The sequence below is a fragment of the Larimichthys crocea genome, chromosome XX (genome assembly GCF_000972845.2).
Source record: "Larimichthys crocea isolate SSNF chromosome XX, L_crocea_2.0, whole genome shotgun sequence".
NCBI lineage: Eukaryota > Metazoa > Chordata > Actinopteri > Sciaenidae > Larimichthys > Larimichthys crocea.
This window is the reverse complement of record NC_040030.1, coordinates 5,594,244-5,614,801: the sequence shown is the minus strand read 5'-3', so window position 1 is coordinate 5,614,801 and position 20,558 is coordinate 5,594,244. Positions and strand designations below refer to the sequence as shown.

Genomic DNA, 20,558 nt, shown 5'->3' with positions numbered 1-20,558 from the left:
ATCAGTGTACCTCTGTCTGTGTGGATCCATGTCTGCCTGGATCCCCCACCTGTCCGTCTTTCTGTGGAGGGGTGTGTGGCAATGCTCGGAGCCGTGTGAGGCCGCTTGCCGATGACCAGTTGTCCCAGTCTAGGGTGAAGAGGCAGCAGCTTGGCCATACTGGGTGAAACTGATGTGTGTGTGAGTGCAGAGCGAGTGAGTAGGACAGGAGGGTGGTAAACGACACGGGGAGGAGAGACTGTGGTTGCTAGTTAACACATGAACATGATCTCTCTCACTCTGTGTGTGTGTTTGTGTGTCAGCAGTTGACACCTCTGAACACACCATACAGTATTCAGCCACTGAGTCTGGTTTTGTCACCTCCTCCTACTATTGTCAAACCAAGTTCTGTCACCATGGATGCAAAAACACAGATTTCTTTGAAATGCTCCAAACAAGACAGTCAATGAAGGCTAGTAACTCACAAACACTTTCCACCACTGGGAGAGTAGTTACTAAAGCACTACACTTAATTAATTAAGTACTATACTTGAGAAAAAATAGTACTCACATGTCAGAGTTACTCCACTACCTTTATTAGACAGCTATAGTTACTAGTTATTTTGCAGGTTGTGATGAGCATATAAAATACAATACATTAATGAAGTGCTAAAACACTTTCATGCATCAGTAATAATAATAATCCAATGGTATAATATGTATAATCATATAACACTGACTAGGCTATTCTGCTATACAACTTTTAATTCAATTCTGTTTTATTTATTTAGCATTGATTCATTACAAAAGTTATCTCGTGACTCTTTCCATACAGAGCAGGTCTAGACTGTACTCTTTATTATATTATTAACAGACCCAACAATTCCCACCATGAGCAAGTGCTTGGCAATGGTGGCAAGAAAACTTCCTTTAATAGTACTCTTTAGCGTTTCATTTACAGCCACAGTAGCCAGCTGTGTTAAGCTCTAAAGACCAACTGAACGTTCCCTGCTCAGCACCAAACAGCAGACAGACTATTTCAGTGACTGTAGTTAACATTTAGGAGCTACAAAGCTAGATATTTTTCTCAGGAGTTGGTGGAGACCAAAACACAGCTAAAAGAGAGTGAATATTGAACTTCCTTTCCTCAGGTGGCCATCAGGTCTTTGAATGCAGGGTAAACAAGTATAGTTACATTGTCGTATTGCTATTTTTACTGAGATAGTGAATTATGAAATAACAATAAATGCTAAAACACAGTAGCCATAGTTGACTCAGAAATATCTACCTAAAGTTTGGTACATAGGATACACCAGCTCAAGGCTTTTTTGTATGAATTAATTTTAATTTGTAATAAGTTTTGTTCTTTTTTCTTTTAACAGTCTCACTTTAAGGAAAGCATTTTGTTACTTCTTCTATGACTGCAAAACCTCCCAGTGAAAATCATTAGAGCCTATTAAGACTTTGATGTAGCTGTAGGTATGTTTTCATATTGTTTGAAAATTGAATCAAGTGTATTTTAATAATTACTTCATGTATATTCATTACATGATCAGGTGCTTAGCAACACAGGAGCACCGCAGGGGACTGTACTCTCTCTGTACTTTCCTCTTCACACTGTATACCTCAGACTTTCAGCACCACTCTGAGTCCTGTCATCTGCATCTATCTATCTATCTATCTATCTATCTATCTATCTATCTATCTATCTATCTATCTATCTATCTATCTGACTCTCATTTTCCATTCCTCCTGATAGCAGTTCTAAACGTATTTTTACAACTAACACAAGTTCCACTGAGAAGTTCAAAGAAAGAGAAACACGGCCATCAGATATTGCCTGAAGACACAACTTTATTAATAAACCAGCAAGCAAAGCATGTAAAATACGACGCAAAAGATGCCCAGGAAACAGAGATAGGTATGTATAAAAATCCAAACAAACCATAAAAGTGGAGATGGGCAGCTGAAGCCTTGCCAACGGCTGTAAACACAGTGACAGAGAGAAGAGAGAACAATGAAAAGAAAGAATGAGCGGGCCGTAAAAGAGGCGGCGTGACGAGTGTGTGCACTGAGGTTGTCGTTTTACATCCACACAATAAACACATTCACAAGTGTCTGGTTGAGCTCAGGGACTGGTTCTGCTGGACTGTGGCAACAGAGCAGGGGGAGGGGGAGGAGGAGGTGGAGGTGCTGGACTGGTTGTAGGTGATGCCTCAGGCTAATGGTCTGACTCCAGATATGCTGCTGCTGTGGTGACACTACAGTGAGTAGCAGAATAGAGTTAATGCTGGTTACGGGTTAATACTCTGCTCTCTCTCCTCTCCTGCTGCCAAAACCTGACTTTTCTGAGAGTGAAGGAGAGAGGAAGGACACTGTTCACCCATTAGTGGTAGCATGATTCACAGAAGAAGAGTATGTGGATTACCAACCATGCAAAGCAGACCACAGCTTCCAATTTACACGAACACACCTCATGCTGACTGATACCTAATGCTAACTGCAACCTTTTGTGTTAGAGATTCTTCTTCTGGGTGAATTGAGACCAAGATTTTGAGGGGTTAAAACTGAGTGAACACCAAGACCAGACGGTGTACTTTGGTAGCTTACATGTAGCTAATATTTGTCAAATCTCTTTGACTACATTATTGGCAACATGTTAGCTACCAATTTGTGGTTCAGGATTTTAAGATTTGTTATCTGATCTGATCTCATTATCAGTCTCATCACGACTGATCTCCAGTACTACAACAACTGCTGTTAGGTGCATTACCACCACCCTCTGGAAGAGAGTCTGATTTGGACGTAGCTTGGGAAATCCGAGACAGATTGTAATCAGATTTGTAATCTGGCTAACTATATGTGTAAACAGGAGTTTATTAAAATCACATCTGGATTTACTCTGGATATGAGACAAGGTTCACTCTGTGGGATGGGGTTTATGTAGTTTGATAAATTGCAATTTTCTTTGCATAAACCTTTAGCTTTCTACATCTCCTTATTTATCTTTGTATATGTAAGTTTACGTATGAGTCTCTGAATAGTGTATATGTATGTAAATGTCTTTGTATAAAATATAATATTTTGTAGAACTGTTGTATTTTCTGCAAACAAATTCAATTAAAAAAGACAAAGAAGATTATCAAGGCCCCCAGTTTTAAATTTCATCCACAAAGACCATAACTGTTTGTCCACATTAAACTCCCTTTATAGCTTCAGAAGACAATACATTACATGTGATCTATGGGTTTGGCGCAGCTGCATCTGCAACAGAGCAGCAGCTGCTCATTTTAACCACCGGAGGCTATATTTTATGATATACAGTAAATACAGGGCAGCAGATTGTGTGTTAAATGCTGACAATGTAAATACCAGTTAAAAATCTCAAGCAAAGTGTTTAGGAGTGGAGTGTGTTACTGCTTACACACATTATATTTTGTTTTAGAGTGAGGAGAAAATCACAGGGCTTATTGGTGCCATCTTTGTCAGACTCTACCACTGTGTTATTTTTGGATACTACTACTCAGGATCATTCTACACATTTGAGTCATTCTGGGATGTGATGCATTCAAGACATAAGTCTCTCTCTCTCTCTGTCTGTCTCTAACACACACTAACATACATCCACACACACACATAAAGCTCAGAATGTCCAATGACGCGTTCAGTGATGGAGGCTGAAAATCCTTTTCACTTGGAGCAAAATCAAAAAACAATGGTTCTCCCAGCTGTGACACTGAGCTGCTGGGTTGATTTTGGGCAATAGGCTTCTTCTCTACAGGTTTGGTTCACCTCTTACAGTTACCTTCCATGCATCGAGCTGGCTTGGAGCCACTGCTGCATCAAGACAACTGCTAATGCACTCAGTTTCAGGGTTAGACCGATATATTGGTTTGGCAGATTAAAAGGCAGATACTGATGTTGTCTGTAAAACCTGTAATTCTTTTTGTGCAGTCTGTAACAGGTGACATCCATCCATCCATTTTAAAACTGTAGATAAGTATTTTTCAGCCGTCACACCCAAGTTGTTTTTTCAAAATGTTTTCCACAGCAGGGTGGTAATTCTTCACTTACAGGCAGTAATGTATTCCAGTTTCCACACCAATAAATGAATGTGTGTGGCCTGACCTATAGAGCTTCTAACCATAAAACTGTTTCATTAGCCTGGACCTCTCTGGAGATTTAGTGTCTCATGTAAATGTTTCCTGTCAACCAAAAATACCACAGAGAATCTCTGAGGCTACTTACAGATATTTGTGGCTGATCAACAAGTGCGTTCACAACAATGCAATAAATTAATTTCAATGCCAGGTGACAGCTTGCAGGTTCACTTTAAAATAGCTTTCAGATTAACTGTGATGCTAACTTATGCTAACTTCAAACTGCCCTGATAAATATTTTAAATGGGTCAAAAGAATACGTGTCACTCGTAGCGACGAACCCACAGAGAATCATCATCTGACAATACCGGTGCAAAGCATGTAAATGCTAAAAACACAATTTACACTACCTGCAAAACGAAAGTTAGCAACTAGCAACAGATTTAGTGAAGACCAACACAGAGCTAAACCAAAGTTTGACTAATGGAGTGAACATTTGTTCAACAGACAGAAACATGACCCTTAATGAATGCTAATATTGCCTCTCTTTGCTAACATTAGTGTTGTGTTTACAACTTGTTGTACTGACCCCAAGTGGCCTATCAATGCAGTTTTAAATTAACTTTTATCTTCACTTTAAAAATGTTTTTGGAAATTTCTTTCAAACAGGACATGTCTCTAGATTTTGTTGTTCTGTAAATAGTAAGCAGGCTAAGTAGCCTAGAATCGCCCCTCTAGACTGCCTGTTCCTTAGAGCAAAAGCATTAGGGCAAAACAATTACTATATAGCTTGGTCACAGTAGCAGGCTATGCATAGCCCATATACATGATTGATTTCATGGCTACTTCCTCCAGGGAGGGGATCCCAGTGTGTTTCCTGACCATATGGGATACATAATCCCTGCAGCATGTTCTGAGTTTGCCCCTGGGTCTATTCTCAGTTGGACCTGCCTAAAATAGGAATGGCACACACTAAAACCTGTATGTCTTCTCAAACTCTCCCTACGGGACCGCTGAGACAACCTAAAAAAAACCCAAAAAATCTTTGGGACCATTGTTGTCAGAGACCTCACGGATAGTCCCCCATGGCAAATTGGTCCTAGGTGAAGGGCTAGACTCAAGGATGATTAAAATAACCTTCAAGTGCAGTGTGTTAAAATGCTTGTTGAATCACTGAATATATTTTTGACGTTGATAATGGCATGGCTACTTCTCTTAACATACTTCCGTATCCAAACATAGTGACACATATTTCTCTGTGTATTTCAGTCACAAATATCTACATGTAGCTCAAAACCCTGTTATAAATATAAATGTTGACCAATACTTCAGCTCAAAAGTTTTGGTGTCAGCCCCTAAAAAACCTATATCGGTCGAACCCTGGTTCATATATACACATGTACATACACAGGAGTGGGAACATACTGTGGAGGTAGGGGGTTGAGGGAAGTTTGGTTTAACTATTGTTTGAGAAATTTCAAGAAATTCCTAATAAATCTGGAGTCCACGAGGATGGGACTTTAGATGACTTGTTGACAGATTGCATTCTGGGAAAAGTCTTGTAGTGTAATCCCACTGTCAGACACTGTACCATTACACTTCAGACTGATTGGCTGAATGGAGATGGAGGAGCGTGGCTTTTGGCAGGAAGTGTGCACTTGTCGACTGTACTGAAGTAGATCAGTGGACTGGAGAGTTAGGGAGGCGGTACGGTGGGAGGGAGCCCCTCACAGGCAGAAGTCAAAGGTCAGGTCGGACTTGCCCATCTTCTGTCTGTACACCGTGTCAAACTTGTCGTTCATAGACACTGTGAAGACGTCCTTCCAAAGACCCACACGACCTGCAGGCAGGATACAGAGGGGGGGATTTTAAAGGCTGATAAAATGTTCAGGTATATTTCAACAAAACCTGGACAAGTTCAGAACAGCTCTCATAGAGACAGAAAAAGATTATGAAAAATTAACCATCATGTCTAAATTAGATGGCATGGAAGCCACAAGAATTATCATCCATGCTGTTCAAAATGCTGTTTTAAATCTTTGCAGTTAGCTTGAAGGATTTTTAGCTTTCCTTCAATGCTGTGACAGTCTTTATGTTGTCCCACTCAGGAGTTATGGCAGTTAAACTGTTGAATGTGATGAATGTAAAAGCCAATCACATGAGATCTGATGTTGTTTCTTTCTGTCCTGTAAACATCTCATTTCATTTGACATGTTTCAGCTGCAGAGTGAATGCAGCCTGATGTAGCAGTGACTCACCTGCTGCGGTGTGTGTATGACACAGACTGTCAGCTGTGTGTTAAGACACCATTCCATGCACTAAAAGAAAAACGAAATTATGGAAAACAGGAAGAAAAAAAATAGATGACAGAAATAATAACATCAAATCAACAACAACAACACCATAAACCAAAGTGAATAATTATAACCAATTGGGGAATAAAATAAAAAATTATACAAAGGTGGTTAAATCAAACAGAATGAACCAAACACTCAGACGCAGGCTGTATCTGTGGTGTAGGAGCAACAAGTAGCCACATGGTGGTGCTATAATCATGTCAAATTGACTGCAATGTCCACATACACAACTTAAAGATCCCATGAGTTATGAGAATAATAATTATGTAACCCTTCCCTTATATATTTTTTTAGATACAAACTTTAAAATAAACAAGTATGTAAATATTAAATATATACATAAATAATGCAAAATAAGTGAAGAAATTCTTGAAACTCAACTCATTACTATAAAATGATCCATCCATGTTTTATTTGGTTTGCAGCTTTAGTAAAGTGAAGGAAGAAAAGGTGTACAGGTGAATGACCTTGAAGGGTTTACAGGCTATTTTGTTGTGTTAAGTTAGTGCAACACTGCTTTTCCTGCTTTGTTTGTTTATGTTGCACTGAAAGATTCACTGTCAGTATCTGTTACATATTAAAAACTACTGTTTAAGTGTTCTGTCAGAGGTATATTACTATAACTGCACCATGTTTGTATTGTAGGTTCACTTGTGAAGAAAGTTGTTTGTTTTTTCCAGATCCTGCATTACCAGGCAAAAGGGAAAATGTCTTGTGAAACTGGTGTAAAGACTCCTCTCTATGTCCGTGTCTGCCTAATCCTAAACTAAATATAATCTCATTATAGTGTACAGTATGAGGCACGAATGTATTTAGATTATATCAGATGACCTGGCCTGCTGTTCACAATGTAATATGTACAAGTTCCATATAGTACTGTCCTACTCAAAGCATTGACACCGTTCAATGCAGGTCAGTGTCCTAAGATAACTCCCCAAACACAAACTCAATGATCCCTGTAGCCTTCCAGCAGAACAAAAACAAGGTAGAAAGCACTAATGTTGTACACAGGTTCTTTACTTTCTCATATTATCTGGAAAATAACTATTTTGTTGTGGTCGGGAGGACACAGACAAAGTTTTTAGGAAGTTATTAGAGTTAGTTTGTTGTTCCCAAAGGAACCTCCTTAAAAATACTTCTTTAAAGTAAAAATGTAATCAGTCAACATTATCTGTACATGTTGAATTATTTGCGTGACCTGACCTACACTCAAACTCTACAGTTGATCCCAAAAGCTGTACAGCACATTCCAAAACAAAAGACGTTATGTATTGTGCAGCTAGAACAGCTTAATAGTCACTCCAGTTTGGTTAGGCTTAAAATGTTTGTTTTCTAATGAGACTCTCTGAGGTGTTGTTAAACCCCACTTGACATTTTTTCTGCCTGGATTTCGTAGTGTAGATAATCTCTTCAGCCAGAGTTGGCAACCATAAAAAAAAAAAAAACAGTAGTTTTGTCCTGCTAATCTATGCAGTATCAAAATAAAAGTACTACCTTCGAATTACCTTTGCATGTGATTTATTTCTTCTCTTCCTTCATGGTCTCAGTCAGTCGATATCATGAGATCAATGATATGAATCTGGTCTGACATAACGGATCTAAAAGAGGAACGTTTGTACAGTTCCTTCTCTCAAATGTGTTCAAGACTTATATTCTGTTTGGCATGACACCACAGTGGTGTCTTATACAGTACCATGTATTGCATTTGTTGCACTACAGTCTAAAATCTCTATTGCATTTTATAGAAGTCAACACTTAGTTCACCATATCCAAACACTCTGACTTATATCTCTTAAAACCTTGCACTATTGTCTTGGGAGACCAGACCAAGATGCACTGACAGTACGCTTTGGTGTTAGGGGTTAGGGTTAGGCAAAAGAAGAAGAAGGTAAGCTAGGGCCTGATTTTGTTCAAACTATTACTGATCAGGTGTAATGATGGTTTTTGTGCCGGGGTGAGAGAGAGAGAGTACAAGATCTGAGGTTCAGGCACTTTAATACAAGCTCAGATCCATCATGACTTGCGATAAGAATTAGCAATGCTTTCTTACTACCTCTTATATAGGGGTTATGTGAAGACTATGTTGAGGTACCTCTCTCCCTGGAACTTAAGACAGTTCCATATTAGGTTTGTTTGTCCAGACATGGGGTGCCTTGACCTTGACAAATGACCTAAAGATAATAGGTTACATGATTCACCTAAAGGCTAACACATAGTGTTACTGTGGAAACAGAACACTGGGCCAGCCGGCCAATGGCAGACTTCTACCAACATCCTACTGCCTGTGAGCCAGAGTAGTTCAGAATAACTGTTGTATTACTTGTCATGGAGTGACCTTGTTGTATAATGTCTTTGTCAAGTCGGTGAAAATGACCCTGATGATGTCATCTCTTAAGTTTCGACTACTTTTTTTTCTTTAAGTCAGCTTGTGCTACATAGTGGAAACAAGAGACCTTTGGCTGGTTTTCCACTAAAGTCTGTTCATAGGTGTTGTGAAGTGCACAAACTAATTAACCAAATAAAGACTTTTGTGTCTCCACCAGTATAATAAATGATGCTACTTAATTTGAGTATTTCCATTTTCTGCTACTTTAGGCTTCCTCTCCACTATTTATCTGACACTTAACAATTATTGGCTACTAAAACATATGATGTTGTGATATATTACTACCCAGTAGGCTGGTAAACTGTATAAAAAAGTATAAAAAATATAAAATACCTGAAATTATGTCTGCATTGAGAAATTACAATATTTAAATTGTGTAACATGTATATATATATATATATATATATAAAACAGACTGTGCCAACATGCTTTACAGAATGGGTAACTGTAAAATCATAAACTGAAGGATTCAAACAGAAGAGAACATGTTGCTGAACAATGCTGATGTATTGAGGGTGCGATGAAAAATTATTCTAAGACACGTTCGATGGATGTCAACAAAAGCCCTTTTCCTGCGGACGTGTTAACTGAGACATCAGAGAGCCAGAAACTCGGAACTCTGCCTGGTGACCAGAGGAACTTAGGAGCGTTGTATTTTACCCCTTCTACTTCCTCATCCACTCACCCCTGCAGATGGACAGCGCCTCAGAGTTTGAGCACTGCTCGATGAGCTGGTTGCAGCTCTCCACCATGCCCTCCAGCTGAGCCTTGTCACAGGAAACACCCAGGAACCGGGCTAACTGTTCCACCAAGGTCCCCGGATCCTGATGAGGAGAGGAGAGGAGAGAGGAGTTATAAAAAACGGGAAATGAAAACAACAATCACACACATACTGCCTTCCTCTTAAATTCTTACATAATAACCAGGGCAGCTGTTTCCTCAAACAGCATCCACCCACAGCTGAGGTGAACACACTGTTCCCTGTGCTGACACCAGCTCTGTACACAACATTCATGTTAACAATGCTCACCATTACAAAACTAACATGCTGATATTTAGCAGGTATTTAATTCACCATCTTGGATGCTAAAATTTTGCTAATTAGCAGTAAACACTGCAGCGCATCATCCAATCACCAATCCACCAGACTGTTCAGTCTCCCTCATGTTCATTGTGTTAACCTTTAACCTCCTGACCCTGATGTCTCCGTTCCACTTGGATCTTCTAACCATCTGACATCCACTTGTCCCTGCACCCAACTTACTTTTCTTCTCATTTTAAGGCACAAGTACATTCATTTCTAAACTCAACAACATAGATAAAAATAGGCCATATAAAATGTTATATTTTTTTATTTCTATTTCTAATATCCAGACAGATTTTCATGCAGTTTAATAAGTGACAATTTGAAATGACCTCTCATATCTATAAGTCTTTGTAATAACCTGCTGGGAACACCTGTTCTATGTGAGTCTGCACCTCGTAAACATGATAAGAACAGATAATGTAAAAATAGCCTCTGACAAAGCAAAGGGTAAATATTGATTTTTGCACATTGTGGTATTTCTTTTTGAATGGAGTTTTACACAAGAATGTTCTGTACTAAAGATAAACAGGATACATGTGTCTGCCACGTCGTACGAAAAGACGATAAACCGGAGGTTAAAGTACAACTGTAGGAAAACGATGGGGATGGGGATGAGGCTTGAATTAGATAGCAGTGTCTGCTTGTATCTGCTCTGAAGCCAAGTTCAGTTTTTTATCACGGCACAGTCAGGATGGCAGTTTAACATCAAAATGCTCAATGTTCAGTTAAGGTTGTCAAAAGTATTGGTACTACAAAACATTTTCAATATGATATGTTTAAAATAATACAATAATATCATGCAATGATATCGAAATCTACAATCAGATCTTAATCAGCGAAGAAAATCAATTACTTCTGTATCAGCATTGTGAACGAGTTGTTAATTTAAACAAGAAAATTATGCTATTTTGTGTGACTTTGTTTTTTTGTGGTATCAAAAGAGGTGTAGAGTATTGTTTTTTCTAACAGTACTGTATCAAAGTATAATTGTTTTTCTTAAACACTTGGGGCCAGCAGAACAAGATAAAGGTAAACACAACAGTTTTTCCAAGGCTAACTTACACATTTATACTTCCAGCAGACAAGAACAACATTAACAAGTACTTCTACATGTGATTAAAGTACATCTAATATTCACTCTTGATTTAGGTCTTGTTTGGTCTCCACCACTAAATGTTCCATTACTAAAGAACCAAAACAATGAACTGAAAGAGGTTAAAAAGCTTTGTAGAGCTGAGGGTGCCTGCAAAGTTAAAAGCCAGAGTTTGAAACTTCAGAAGTTTCATACTGGTATTGTGACAACCTTTTCTCTAATGACATTGAAAAGTGTTATGACCCTCTTCAAACTTAATGTCAAGCAACAACTCATCTAGCAGAAATTTGGCCAGATTCTAAACTTAGTTGAATGGGACATGTTAGTCCAAGACAAGGTCCTGAGGAGTATCATGACTCTCTTGTGCTGTCCTCACTCACTCACATCTCTCATACATGATTTTATATCATCACGTCTTCATTATTGTGGTTCATTTTGTTCAGGCTTAAGCAAGTTTTAGAGTTGATTTGAAGAGTTGATCACATTGACAGCACTTCATAGACTGGCTCCTGGTTATATTGTTGAATTGCTGCAAACCAGATAACAGCCTCAGTCTGGGCCCCTCAACTTTGGACCTCCCTGTCTGAGGATCTCAGGCTTGGACAACCAGTAACTCCTCATAACCATAAGTGTTTCATAACCACAAGCTCTCCTGTACAAGTAAACTCCACACCACACAGCTTCAGTGTCATCTAATTTTTGTTGTTTGTTTTTGCAAATAAAGCCTAAAAAAGCACAGGGGACAGTGGTGGTGTTACCTTGTACATGTCTTCATATTTCAAGAAGAGGACGTTTGAGTCCAAACGATGTTCCCAAAATTCCTGAACATGTTCAAACCAGGAACCATATCCCACTACGAGAGAGAGAGAGAGAGAGAGAGAGAGAGAGAGAGAGAGAGGCATCTGGATAAACTTGCAGTAGTCTACAGACAGACACCAGACACCAAACAGAACAGGAGTTCACAGTGTCTCAGTCCTCCAGTAAGCCTCATATTTACGTTTGTCATTCATGAAGCGCCGGCAGAACTCCTGGAATGTTCCCCGGTAGCTCATGGTCCTGAGAGAGCGGTGGAACTGGTAGTAGGACACCACCAGGTCCTTTGGGTTACGAGCCATGTAGATCACCTAAAGGAGAAGGACAACAGTACTGATACTGTACATGTTACTGCCATGTTATTAAAACCAGAGACTAGGTCACTAGACTGTGGTAAGCAATATTACATCCTTGAAACTTGAAACAATTATTAGAAAATTAGATTGATTATCATAATTTATATGATAAAATAAAAATTATACATATGTATCATAATAAACTGACCTTGGCCTCTCCATTGTGCATGGCTGTGGGGAGGAATCGATAGGGAAGATGGCTTTTGATCAGACGAGGGGACGTCAGCTCCTGTGAAACACAAAGGAAGTCATTACTTTATAAAGTCATTTACTTTACTTTGAAATTAAGGGAGAAGGATGATGCGTTCTTATTCAAGTCTGATATATACACAGCGTATATTATCTGTGTTCCTAATTTTCTGTTATACAGTGCCATGCAATGTAAACAAGTTCCAGCCAAGACTCTGTGTGCTGTTCTCTATGTGGTGTTTAATTTATTTCCTCTCAAACAGGTTGACGATTGAAGGTGCATTTGGTCTGGCAATAAGAGTAGAACTTAAAGCAATATGTGACTACTGGTCACAATGTGTGGCATTAAAAACTGAGTGGAACACTGCCTGCAGCATTCAAACTTCACACTCCAGTTTGTAACTCAGGCTTTGATGGCACCATCAGGGATTTTCATTTTCCAGACTCTGTGTAGAACTACACACGACATTATACAACAGTTCCAACTGTTCTCACAGTCTCCATTATATAAAATTAGACCTTGTAATTGGACGTTTTATTTTTTGCTTCAAACCATCACACCCTGAACAGAGAAAAAGGAAACATAGGGACCTGGGACATAAATCATCCAACAGGACCTTGGGATATGAACTGCAGTCAGGTGGTTATTATAATAAATAAACCTTAAAGCTACGGGTAGACAATCCCTGACTGCATACAGGGCTACACCTCATGTTTCACATCTACACGTTTCACATCAAACACTCAGCAAAAGGAACACCCACAACAATTCAATCTTAATTTAAAAGAACCCACAGACCTAAAACTCATGCCGTCTCCAAATGATGAAGTCGCCTAATGAACTGAATGAAGGTTAAACTCATTTCAGCTACAGTACCTGTATGATGTCCAGGCCGGGTTGGGGATACTCCAAGACAGGCAGCTGTTCATCAATGTTCATAAGGCCAATCTCATCTGGGTCTGCTCCCTGACTCACGAGATACACGATCTCCTGAAGTAAACTGGTGCCTATAAAGATAGAGGGGGAAAAAACAAGCATTTTAGGAATGACTGTACCAGCAGTAATTTAATTTAGGGCATCTTAAATGGTCACACGAGGGCCAACTGTAAAGAAGCACAACATATAAGCTATATGGAACCTTTTTATCCTCTTTTAGCTATTTGTTTTGACCTACAAATTTGCTTTGAACCTAATTTCTAGCAGCAGCAGCAGACAGGTCAGGAAATCAACTTTGTACTTACTGTACCCGACCAGAACCAGACAGCAGACAGACAAGTTAGCAAAGTTAGTGTTGGTATTTAGCAACTAAAGAGCTAAAAGAGAAAGAATATTTTGCTTAAATTCATCAGGTGGGCAGAAATATGATTCCAAGTTATGAGTAATGCTAATGTTGCATTAATATGTCAGATGTTTTCAGCTTGTTCTACTGTCCCGAGAGCCCCTAAAATAAAAATGAACACCACAGTGTACTACACTAACATTTTAGCATTGCACAGAATCAATCTATTTTATGCAGCAGAACAACAGATACCATCTTGTTTATTCCATACATTCATCATCCTTGTCAAAACCTGTATACATTACCCACAATGCACCTTAATTGCCAGTAGTTCGGTTAGACATTCAGACATGTTGTGCTAGTAGCAGTCACTGCTGCTAGAAATGAGGTTGAAAGCAAATTTGTAGGTCAAAACAAGGAGCTAAAAGAGGATAAAAAGGTTCCATTTAGCTTATATGTTGTGCTTCTTTACAGGTGGCCCTTGTGTGACCATTTAAGATACCCGTAAGTTAAGCCCTGCACTGCTAGCCTCTAGCAGAGCTACAGAGGTCTGGGAAGGTCGTTTCTTTCAAACTCCACAACCCCATATGTTCTTTCACGCTTAAATTTGTAGTCTTCAAACCCAACTGATGCCTGAGGACGTTTGTCAGACTTCACACAGCTCTCTCAGAAAAAACACTTTCTACAACAGCTTGGAGGCCCTTGGAGACTAAACACCCAACAGGCCACTGAGATCTTAATGTAGATTGCTAAAGGGTAACATGGCAGCAAATGTTCAATGTTTCAGTCTGCCTGGTGATTCAACCTTCCTGCCTTCAAATCACCAACCATCTGCTCACTAAAGTCACTAAAAACACCAATCAATGCCTGTATTGAAGCAGAATCTTCATCATCACAGTACCATGTCATACGTTGCCATGCTAATGTTCTCTGTGTTGTCCCTGTGACTCATTTTGATTTGCAGATATTCTCCAATGTTCCATTTTGACATCCCACATGCTGAGTCTAATCATGCAGCAAAATGAACGTGAGAGGCTGGTATCAGATCACACTGTGTGAAACCTGGCGAACAATGCTTCATTAAGTTGAGTCAGAAAGGTAATAGCGCCAGCTTTTCAGAGAAGGATCAGTTTAGCATTGCTGTTTTTTTAATATGCAGACAGCTTGCCAAGTTTCGGTATAAAAGGATAGACGGGAACAAGACTGACTGTTCTCACTTAGAGAAGATGTCTATCTGTGTGGCCTCAGGCTGGCCACATGCTGGCTGTAAAACCAAATTAAACACATAACGAGAATTTTGTGAATCTCCTGAAAAGTCTGTCACACTCATTCGTACCAGTTAAGATGTATTTTGCATTTGTGAAAGGGTTTGGTTGTTTTTGGACCATAAAAAAAACATCAGATGTGGCTCATTTCAAATTAAATCCAAATAGAATAAAAAAATAAAAAATAAAATCTGAGGGTACTGAGTGCAGGGCATGTCTAAACCAAACTAAAAATCTATTCAGTCAAAACAAGATGGACTACACTTGTACATTCCTTTCAATATAGTTTGATTAAGGCCGTTTCCTGTTTCAACATGGCAGTACACAAAGCTAGATCCATAAAGAAATGCTTTTCATAGTTTGCTATAGAATAATTTAACTGGTCTGCACAGGGCCTTGACCTCAACTCCATCAGCTTTGGGATGAACCAGAATCTGTTGGACCTCACTAATGCTCTTGTGTCTGAAGAGAGGAAATCCCTGCAACCAGATCCAACATCCGGTGGACAACCTAAAGTGTGGAGACTGTTGCAGTATCAGGTGAATGTCCATAGTTAGTATTATACTGTAGTTTTATGTCTACTCTACACACCTTACATTCTTTATTTATCAAGTCGATGAAGATACATAGTAGTAAGCTACATTTTCCAAAATGTTGTATATTTATATCTCCCTATCCTAGTAATAACATATTTATCTTAGGTACTAATTCGAGGATGAACTATTTGCTACACACTCCTCACACTCCTGTGGTTTGACTATGGTGTCATATTGTTCAAAGGTCACTTTAGCAATTTAGAATTGGACTTGTGAAACACAGATAGAATTACGTGACATGACAGACATAAGATTCCCCTGAAAACATGATTTGTGAAATTAGGGGTCCCTAAAATATTAGCAAGATGTTTTTCTGCCATGCATTTCTCTATATTCTTTTGTATCTTCACCAGGATGGATCATGCGGTAAATTAGGCTAAAGTATGATTCATGAATGAGTCACCACCATCACCATCGAAGCATGACAGCGCACAGACATTAATTCAAAGGCTTAAGTAGATACATGATACATGATCTGCGCATTTGATGTTTTAATTGTACAGAGACATGGTTGCACTAATGTGATGGCTAATTTGACTGTTGAGGTCTTGTAGGTAACCTAACATGCTCTGTTTTCATATCAGTGCTCATACATTTGTGTGTTTTGAGGCTGTTTTGATCTAGCAGAAATCGAGATATTCTGACTTATGGTCAAGTGTCAAGCTCCCATGGTACACATGTGCCGAGTTTGTTCACTGAAATAACACACCAGACTGCAGAAAGCTCCTCCAGAGCCACAGAAGATATAAAACTGTTTGCACAGGATGAGTTGTATTCCCCAGTACCGGTAAAGTGATTTACAGTAAAATCAGTAGAGTGCCTCTTTAAATGTAGATCTCTTTAATTTCACAGCCATGCACAGCATGCAGCCAGAACACATGATAATCACCAACCCTCTGTGATTTATATGCAAGTGTGCATGCATGCAGTGCAGTGCAGAGGTGGACCACCTGCAGGGACTAATAACTCAGCATATGGCTGATGTCAAAACACTCATAAATGCTATCATAAACGGTGTAGAGGACATCCGCACACTAGAATCTTGCAAATCCCATTGGCCGAGACTGTCACATGGGAGCCAATGGCCTCACAGCTCTGCAGCATCCCCAACCATGTGGCTTGCCATGTGCTTTCTGTCCCCTCTGCAGCAGAGAAGTCGGGGGCAAAAAGCTTTAGATTGTTTTTGACTGAACAAATTCGTCACTCCACGGTGTCAAATTGTTAAATGAAGACTGGCATGGCTTAGTGGCCTGGCTTTAGGTTTTCAACACAAGACACGTTTGTCTCCATTCAAAACAGACATTAAAAACATGAAGTTCACCAGGATTCACAGAAAGGCCAATAATGTTCTGATTTTGGAAGCCAGACAGGACATCAAATCCAGATCAGGACATTCCAGATTGGGCTGTTCTTGGTGCCTGTGCCCAGACTATGTTTTTGGAATGCGTTCAGTACTTTTATCTCTGGTGACCTTAACAGACATCACCAATTCTAGACCAGAAAAAACAGCTTAATAGCAGACCCTCGTTTCCTGGCAATCTCTGAATGTATCTCTTATTCATTAAGCATGTTTGGGACTGGGTGTGTTCTCTAAATCCTGTGGCATGTCTTGATAAGAAATCATGTGTAAAGTTCAGTTCCAGTGTTCTGTTTTGAACGGGAAGTTGGATCAATCAGTGAGCTTGTTTGATTCCCAGGAACGCACAATGCAGTGGCGTCAGCGCCAAGTCTCTGTGACCTATGATTACCCATCACACTCTTGTCCCTGAAGATTCACACATTTATGTGTATCTGTGCAATTCCTGCATCAGCTATACTCTATCACTGTGTACAGCCTTGCTGTGTGCATGTTGTTGAAAATACAGTTGTTATGTAGGGTTTGGGAGCATAGGCTACTGAATTAATCCAATTGAACTGCATGATCATGAATATGCATTAATTCATTTTAATGTGAAATGTACCCACAGGGTTGCTCTGCTGCATTGCATTACCGCTGGTATTCATTTTAATCATCTTTAACAGATACTTTTGAAACTGTTCTATGTAGCTGTTACCTTTTGCCGCACAAAAAGAGAGATGAGGAGCGGGATGCCCGCAGGGGTAAGTGCAATGTCAGTGATCCCTGTAGCAACTTAAATTCATTATAATTGGTGCAGCATGCTGTAGCTGCTATGTCGGAAGTTCATATCCCATGTTTCCTGCCGTTAGCCCAATAAATGCTCTATCCACTATGTTTACCAGCTAACTTTATGTGTCTTGTGTTTGCTGTTGAGCATGGAGTGTATAGTGTTTTTTTTTTCAGTACAAACGGCTGCCAAATTGAACCAAAACAATAAAGCTGCAGACTGTAAAACCAAAGCAATGAGCTGAAAGACACTAAAATGATGATAGCGATAATTACCCATTTGTGCAGCTTTAACCAATTGTCTCAGTTGTCTAAACTTAACCATACCTTCCCTTAACTGTATAGTTTACATGCCATACCAACAATCTTTCCCTACCCATAAACATACTATAAAATACTATACATATAGACATATTGTAGAACAGTAACAAAAGTAACCCTGGAAAATCGTCCAATGTAATATGATCATCAATATGATTTAGAGAATTTCAGTTGTCTTTCCACGGTCAGCATAAAAGGCACTGAGTTCTACGAGAGCCTAAGTGCATCGTGACCATGTGCAGTACACACAGGCCTCTCTGGATGGAATGGGAGGATGCAGCAAAAATCTCTGCTTGCAGTGCAAAAGCTAAATAGGAAGCAGCACGGTGTGTTACACACAGGAGAGTTTGGCTCTGCTGCTTTCACTCACAGTATCATGTAACAGCATGTGTACTGCAGCATGATGCAGCAACACTCTGTAATCTACTCACAAATATCTGCATACAAATATACGATACGTTCATGCAATTGTGTAGTATTTATTGTTCTACACTCAATGCTTTTAAGCCTTTATTGTCAGGCTTTTGGCATTATTACAAGTATAATATAGGTCTATCATACAGATATATTACTATATACTACTTTTATTTTCATATCATGTTTAACTTGACCTGTGAAACTGCCCCATTGACCAATAGTAAGCCATCTTGACAGTGCTGACTTTGAGGGGACAGAAAGATCCTAAAATGGAGGAAGCTATTGTAGCGTATTAGCTGTATTCAAATAAGCAGTGCTTTGCAGACAGTTATGAGACAGGAGTCAATAACTTTATACAAATATGTCTTATAGAACAAGCTATAACCTAAACTTATTGTCTCAAGATGTGTCTCACGTTACCAAACTTGTTAGCTCGGAGAAGTTTGCTTTCCCTCTTCAATAACTTTTTATTTAACAAAGAAAATACACTGGTGAACAAATTATGAGAGGGTGGAGGTGTTATTGGAAATAACCAGCCTGCTATGAAGCTAGTAGATAGTGAATTAGCTCAAAAAGCAGTTCCCCAACTTGTCACTAAACTTCTAGAGCAAAAAAAAAAATCTGCAAAGCACAAGCAGATTCACTGCAACACCAACTAACCACAAGATAATTATTACAGAATTTTTATATAACATGTTTGTAAGACTGATTGAGTCAGCCTTGTGTGTAACTGTGTAAGATGCATCAGATGGTTTAATTGATTAGAAAGCCCCATGATGAATTAAGACTGAACTTTATTTTATTTTTTTTCTGATCACGAGTTGACTTTCTTTCATCCCATGTGCTCCTCTGAATCAGAACAGTATTTCAGGACACAGACTCCCCCTGCCATTCAGCATGCAATAACAACAGAGCTCCAGCTGCCCACCAAGCCGTCACATGACCGGACCCACCCAGCGCACAGCAGGGCACAGCGCACAGGCAGCCGGCCTGCAGCAGCGCTGCGCAATGACACACTCCGAAGCTGGTTGTAAACACCAGCTTCATATGGGACTGTGATGATGAAGGCCAGCTCAGACGTGCATGCTATGTAATGCACCAAAGCCTGACGCAGATTTATAATAAAAAGCTTGATAGAGGCCTGTAAAGTGTACTTCTGCTGCACAAGCGCAATATAAACATGATGTGACCAATAAGTGTGACCCACCCAGCAGCTGCTGATCATCAAACACGGCCCTGATCTGCAACTTTAACGATGACTGTGAGGGGTACGTTGCCCAAAATGAACCCCACGGCTTCAAACTCGTTCACTGCATGCTTTATTCACACGATGAAAGTTTAACAACGACAAGGGGAGCCTGCAGTCTCCGCTGCAGCACACAGCGTGCGCCGTGCACCCAGGTGACGCAGAGGCTTGTTTACCTGACTTTGGGTACGTGACAATCCATATGTCGCTACTTCTGAGGGAGAAGTTGGCGATCTCCTCCATCTTCCCTCTGCAGAAGGGCGGCAGCCGCACTCCATCAAACTCGAAGTATTTGCTCTCAAACTCAATCGGCGTGCTCGGCGTGTCTGCCTCGCTCTCGGCCATATCCTCGAAAACGAGCCGCCAGTGCAAGAAAAAGAAAAGGCGCACACCCACGCGAACACTTTGTTTGTTTATGTGTGTCTTTTTTTTTTATTGAATTAGAGGTCGGTTTGCTGCTCGCTCCCTTCGTGATGCTCAAGCTCCAGCAGGAGAGATGCTCGCTGGCACGGCAGGCGGGCGGACGACTTGACCTACAGCCAATCAGGCGGTAGAGAAGTGATGTAATGCGCGCGCGCACGCGAGTCCCAGCATCAGGACCACTCTCGCTCGGGCGCGAGCATTGCGCGGTCACGCGGAGGGAAGGAGGCTTCCCCCACACATGACACAGACCTACAAGCTGCAGGGCAGAGTTAACATACGGCTGCTGTGATAATCCCATAACGCCATGTGTTATAATCCTCTGGTTTAATAATGCATCATCATCATACAACCAATTACAGCTCTGTTATTATTAGCTCTATGTGCTGTTACATAATGCAGTGTAGCCACTAATAACTCCATATAATATTCTATGTCAGGCGTTTATAGTGTGTGTGAATGCTTTTAAGTTTGACTGACGTCTTGTATTAAATGTGTGCATTTATATTCATCTTAAATTAATAATAC

At 39.9% G+C, this 20,558-nt stretch overlaps 1 protein-coding gene across 2 annotated transcripts; it reads right to left on the bottom strand.

Annotated features, from left to right (window-relative positions):
- Positions 1-1,815: 1,815 nt before the first annotated feature.
- sult4a1 (sulfotransferase family 4A, member 1) lies at positions 1,816-20,170 on the bottom strand. 2 transcript variants are annotated; one of them, XM_027272069.1, is made up of 8 exons: positions 19,787-20,170; positions 13,238-13,368; positions 12,320-12,400; positions 12,000-12,126; positions 11,761-11,855; positions 9,508-9,646; positions 6,338-6,397; positions 5,794-5,919 (listed from the first exon to the last, which is right to left on the bottom strand). In XM_027272069.1, the coding sequence occupies exons 1-7, from the start codon at positions 19,953-19,955 to the stop codon at positions 6,378-6,380; spliced, it is 762 nt and encodes a 253-aa protein (XP_027127870.1). In that variant the 5' UTR covers positions 19,956-20,170; the 3' UTR covers positions 5,794-5,919; positions 6,338-6,377. The 2 variants fall into 2 exon arrangements, with proteins under 2 accessions (XP_019113133.1, XP_027127870.1); XM_019257588.2 differs by lacking the exon at positions 6,338-6,397 and having other exon boundaries at positions 1,816-5,919; positions 19,787-20,165.
- Positions 20,171-20,558: the final 388 nt, after the last annotated feature.

Bases quoted from the DNA above. Each gene is read 5' to 3' on its own strand.
- sult4a1 (XM_019257588.2), bottom strand. From the start codon at position 19,955: ATGGCCGAGAGCGAGGCAGACACGCCGAGCACGCCGATTGAGTTTGAG. The intron at 12,401-13,237 runs GTACTGTAGCTG...TGTGTTTCACAG, and splicing joins CCGGCCTGGACATCATACAG to GAGCTGACGTCCCCTCGTCT. The intron at 5,920-9,507 runs GTGAGTGGATGA...TCCTGCCTGCAG, and splicing joins GGCGCTGTCCATCTGCAGGG to GTCGTGTGGGTCTTTGGAAG.